Below are 4,307 nucleotides of genomic sequence, written 5' to 3' on the forward strand. Positions count from 1 at the left end.
TTCTCTATTTTAAAAACAAAGCCGTACAAATAAAAAAGAATGGCAGACATTTAGGACAAAGTGGGCGAAGATAAAAATGTTTGTCATTATCTTTGTTATTAAAAAATAAGAACAAAGATTCACAGTACAAATACACATAATATACAAATAAACAAACAGTGCCTTATTTTTCAGGTACAGTTGGTGTAGTTAGCAGTAGCATTCAAGAAATTGAATGAACAAATATAAAAATAAAGCACGTTTCACTGTATGAATTATACAATTATACATTGATTAAAGCAACCATGTTAAAGTTCTTCAGTCAAGAGCAGTTAGTGATTTTTCTCTTTGTTTTGTTATTTTATTAACATTAAAGAGAGCGTTCACCCAAACATGAAAATTCTTTTATCATTTGCTCACTCTAATGTTGTTTTAAACCTGAATGAGTTTCTTTCTTCTGTTGAACATAAAAGTTATTTTGAAGAATGTGGGAAACCAAATAGATGCTGGTCCCCAGTGACTTCTGTAGTATTTTTTTTTTCCCTACTATCAAAGTCAGTGCGGATCAGCACAAGAAAGAAATTAATACAGAAATTGGGACAACATGAGAGTGAGTAAATAATAACAGAATTTAAATTTTTGGGTGAGCTATCCCATGAGCGGTAGCATGCTTAATACTATTAGTCTGCTGTCACTTTAAGACCTGCACGCATCTAGTATAAAGGCAAGCATCCATTTTTCTCTCAACTCTTTACTTTCACTTTAGACATAACCAGCTGTGTTTATATGTAAACCTTGTGTGTTTTGACGGTATTAGCACTATTCGATGCGAAAGATAACTTTGTCAGTAATAATCATGCACTGTTTGACAGGCTTTTTAGTGTGCGCACACTTCAGGCACGCAAATTAAATGGATTTAAAGGCTTTAAAGAACTTAATTAAAGATAATATAATTTATCTTAATGGTTTTATAGTGTATGACATGGTACTATAATTGCAGACCTATTTCCTGCCTGTGATTGGTTTGGTGGATGCTGAGAAACTGAAACCTGGTGATCTTGTGGTAAGTGAGAATTAATTTCCCTTTACGGACTAGTTCAGGATATTCACAACCTTAAATAATGTTGTTTAAAAAAGTATTTTCCCTAGAAACATGTTAAATTTGCTTCTGCACCTTTTCACAGGGTGTGAATAAAGACTCTTACCTGATTTTGGAGACTCTACCCACTGAATATGACTCTAGAGTTAAGGCCATGGAAGTGGATGAGAGGCCTACAGAGCAGTACAGTGACATTGGTGGCCTTGACAAACAGATTCAAGAGGTAATGAAGGAGATCAATGACTGTATTGTAGACAAAACATTAGTTGATTTATTTTTTAACTAACTGCTTCTATTTTGCAGCTAGTGGAGGCTATTGTTCTGCCCATGAACCACAAAGAGAAGTTTGAGAATCTGGGGATCCAACCACCAAAGGGAGTTCTGATGTACGGACCACCAGGCACAGGAAAGACCCTGCTGGCCAGAGCCTGTGCAGCCCAAACAAAGGTGCAGTGTCTCTGAGCAACAGAGAACCATCAGTGCTAGGGCTGCATGATTTGGGGGAAAATATCACAGTCTGATGTTTTATATATTTTTATCTTATAAAATTATGATTGCTATTGCTTACTGTTGTAATATTTCACTGAATTTTTTTTTATTATTTTACAGTACAATTACCAGTAACAGTATTACAGTATTACTATTTCTTAATTTTCTTCATTTTCAAATGTTAAAAAATCAAACTTTTATTTTGATGCAGAACTGCAGGGACCATTAAAGCTTCTCATTTGTTTACAACAGCCGATTTATAAGCCCTTCTAGCTACAAGTATTGTTTGGTGCATGTTGCGTTCCCAAATACAGGTTAAAAGCGACCCAAACTCAGAGCAGGTGCTGCTCCACAGTCCACACGAAATCTATCTCTGCCTTTACTGCAGACCGAGCCTCTCTGAGACACTGAAAACACGATCATGAGCTGCTTTCGTGCAATAGTGCTTCACTCTGAAACACACAACACATGTGTTGATTTAATTTAATTGCATTCTTTGCGATTTGCAGTTATTAACCCTTTGACACTTACAATCAGTGTATTTAGAGAGTGCGTGACTTGAACAGCTAAATTAAAGTCTGCTTTTGCGCTGGTGCTCAGCCGCTTGTCTTCTATCACTGTTCAGTGTTTTCAATTATGTTAAGTTTATGTTAGGTTTCAGACATTAGTTCTAGTAAAGGATTCATAGCTGGTAAAAATACAATGTTTTTGGAAATGGCAATAATAATGGAAAAAGAATTGTTCTTAATAAAAACTATAATAATTTGTTTAAAAATGACCCTGATAAAATGGAGTTCCAAGGTATAAATATATGGTCATCAACTAAAACAATGCCAGTTTTTTTACCTAAAAAAAAGTTTACATAGGCAATTTTAACAAGGACCTATATGGCAAATTAAATTAAGCTGACCTAATGATCTGCAGCACATACATGTTTGTTACATAATGTGATTAGAAAATAAATTAGTATGAAGTATATTCCCAAAAACTGGTGCTGTTAGGTTTGAAAAAAAAATAAATAATAATAATTAAAAGTTGCTTTGTGAAATTTTCAGGGTCATGTGCTCCAGTAATGATCAAACTCTAAAAATAGCCCTTATTATGATGAGTAATTAAATTGATTTATAGTGTGCCCTTTTGGGGGTACAAATAACGCTAATTTGGCCCGAGCAGAAATTGAGATTGACAGCCCTGCAATACAGTTTTTGTATTGATGCATCAAACTTTACCTTAAGTTATTCTTTTACTGTCTTTTCTCAGGCAACATTTTTGAAGTTGGCTGGCCCTCAGCTGGTGCAGATGTTTATTGGTGATGGTGCCAAACTGGTACGTGATGCATTTGCTCTCGCCAAGGAGAAAGCTCCCTCCATCATCTTCATTGATGAGCTGGACGCTATCGGCACCAAGCGCTTTGACAGTGAGAAGGCCGGAGACAGAGAGGTGCAGAGGACCATGCTGGAGCTGCTCAATCAGTTAGACGGCTTCCAGCCCAACATGCAAGTGAAGGTACACACTTGAACCCATATGCTGCTCTGTCATAATCATGGACCTGTCAGCCTCAAGTTTTTTTTTTATGTGTGGAACCCCCAAGGTGATTGCTGCAACTAACAGGGTGGATATCCTTGACCCGGCTCTGCTGCGTTCAGGTCGTCTGGATCGTAAGATTGAGTTCCCCATGCCCAACGAGGAGGCACGTGCTCGCATTATGCAGATCCACTCACGCAAGATGAACGTCTGGTATGGAACATTTGTTCTTTTGTGTCTCAGTGGGTCTTGGGTGTTGTTATGAGCAAATATATATTTTACTGTTAGGTTGGGCATTTGCTTTTAAATGGTCATTTTGTGTCTTTGCACATCCACTGATGAGACAGTTACAGTAGTCGAGCACAGAGTTATTGTAGACAAGACATGACGTAAAAGATGCAAAACAAGAGCTTTCAGAGCTTGTATAACGTTTTATTGGATTGCACGACAGTCATTTGTCTGTTCTATCTGTTAAACTGAAGTGCAACTGCTATGCAAATTTGAATTATAATTCTCTTACACAAAAATTTGCATTATGTTCTCATATTTATTTCATGACCGTATCTTTCACTTCTTTGTGTGCTATAGTCCTGATGTGAACTATGAAGAATTGGCACGCTGTACCGATGACTTCAATGGAGCTCAGTGTAAAGCAGTTTGTGTTGAAGCTGTAAGTATGATCTTTGCAGCCTGAATTTAATTTACCTGTATTGCTAGTATCTCTTTTTTATTTTTTTTTGAGGTGGTATTAGCGTTGTGGTTAGCATTGTGGACTTGGATGTCATTTGTGTGACAAGTTTGATTCCAAAAAGGGGAAGCACATGTGTACTAAAAAGTACTTCAGTCATTCATATGCTTTAATGCAAGATACAACATGTTTGACGATACCTGACAAAAAGAGATTTTTGTTTGCAAAGCAGAATCTGAATCAAAATTACACCCTTTAATGCACCACTTGTGTTTTTTCTTATGGGAGTAGTCATTGCTCATGATTGTTATTATTGCATGTTACCTAAATGTGTATTGTTCGCTTTTGTGTTAGGGTATGATTGCTCTGCGCCGTGGGGCCACTGAACTTAACCATGAGGACTACATGGAGGGCATTCTGGAGGTGCAGGCGAAGAAGAAAGCCAATCTGCAGTACTATGCTTAACCCAGTGGAGGACTGTGTGTGTGTGTGTGTGTGTGTGTGTGTGTGTGTGTGTGTGTGTGTGTG

At 37.2% G+C, this 4,307-nt stretch overlaps 1 protein-coding gene across 1 annotated transcript in view; it reads left to right on the forward strand.

The window, feature by feature from the left end:
* Positions 1–4,301, forward strand: part of LOC107657146 (26S protease regulatory subunit 6A-B) — a 10,888-nt gene extending 6,587 nt beyond the window's left edge. The window contains exons 8-11 of the mRNA XM_016445175.1: positions 2,828–3,073; positions 3,159–3,304; positions 3,680–3,761; positions 4,134–4,301. Coding sequence (XP_016300661.1) covers positions 2,828–3,073; positions 3,159–3,304; positions 3,680–3,761; positions 4,134–4,244 — 585 coding nt within the window. The 3' untranslated portion in view covers positions 4,245–4,301. The remainder of the gene's footprint in view (positions 1–2,827; positions 3,074–3,158; positions 3,305–3,679; positions 3,762–4,133) is intronic.
* Positions 4,302–4,307: the final 6 nt, after the last annotated feature.

This window comes from Sinocyclocheilus anshuiensis, unplaced genomic scaffold, assembly GCF_001515605.1.
Source record: "Sinocyclocheilus anshuiensis isolate Anshui unplaced genomic scaffold, SAMN03320099.WGS_v1.1 scaffold944, whole genome shotgun sequence".
Classification (NCBI taxonomy): Eukaryota; Metazoa; Chordata; class Actinopteri; order Cypriniformes; family Cyprinidae; genus Sinocyclocheilus; species Sinocyclocheilus anshuiensis.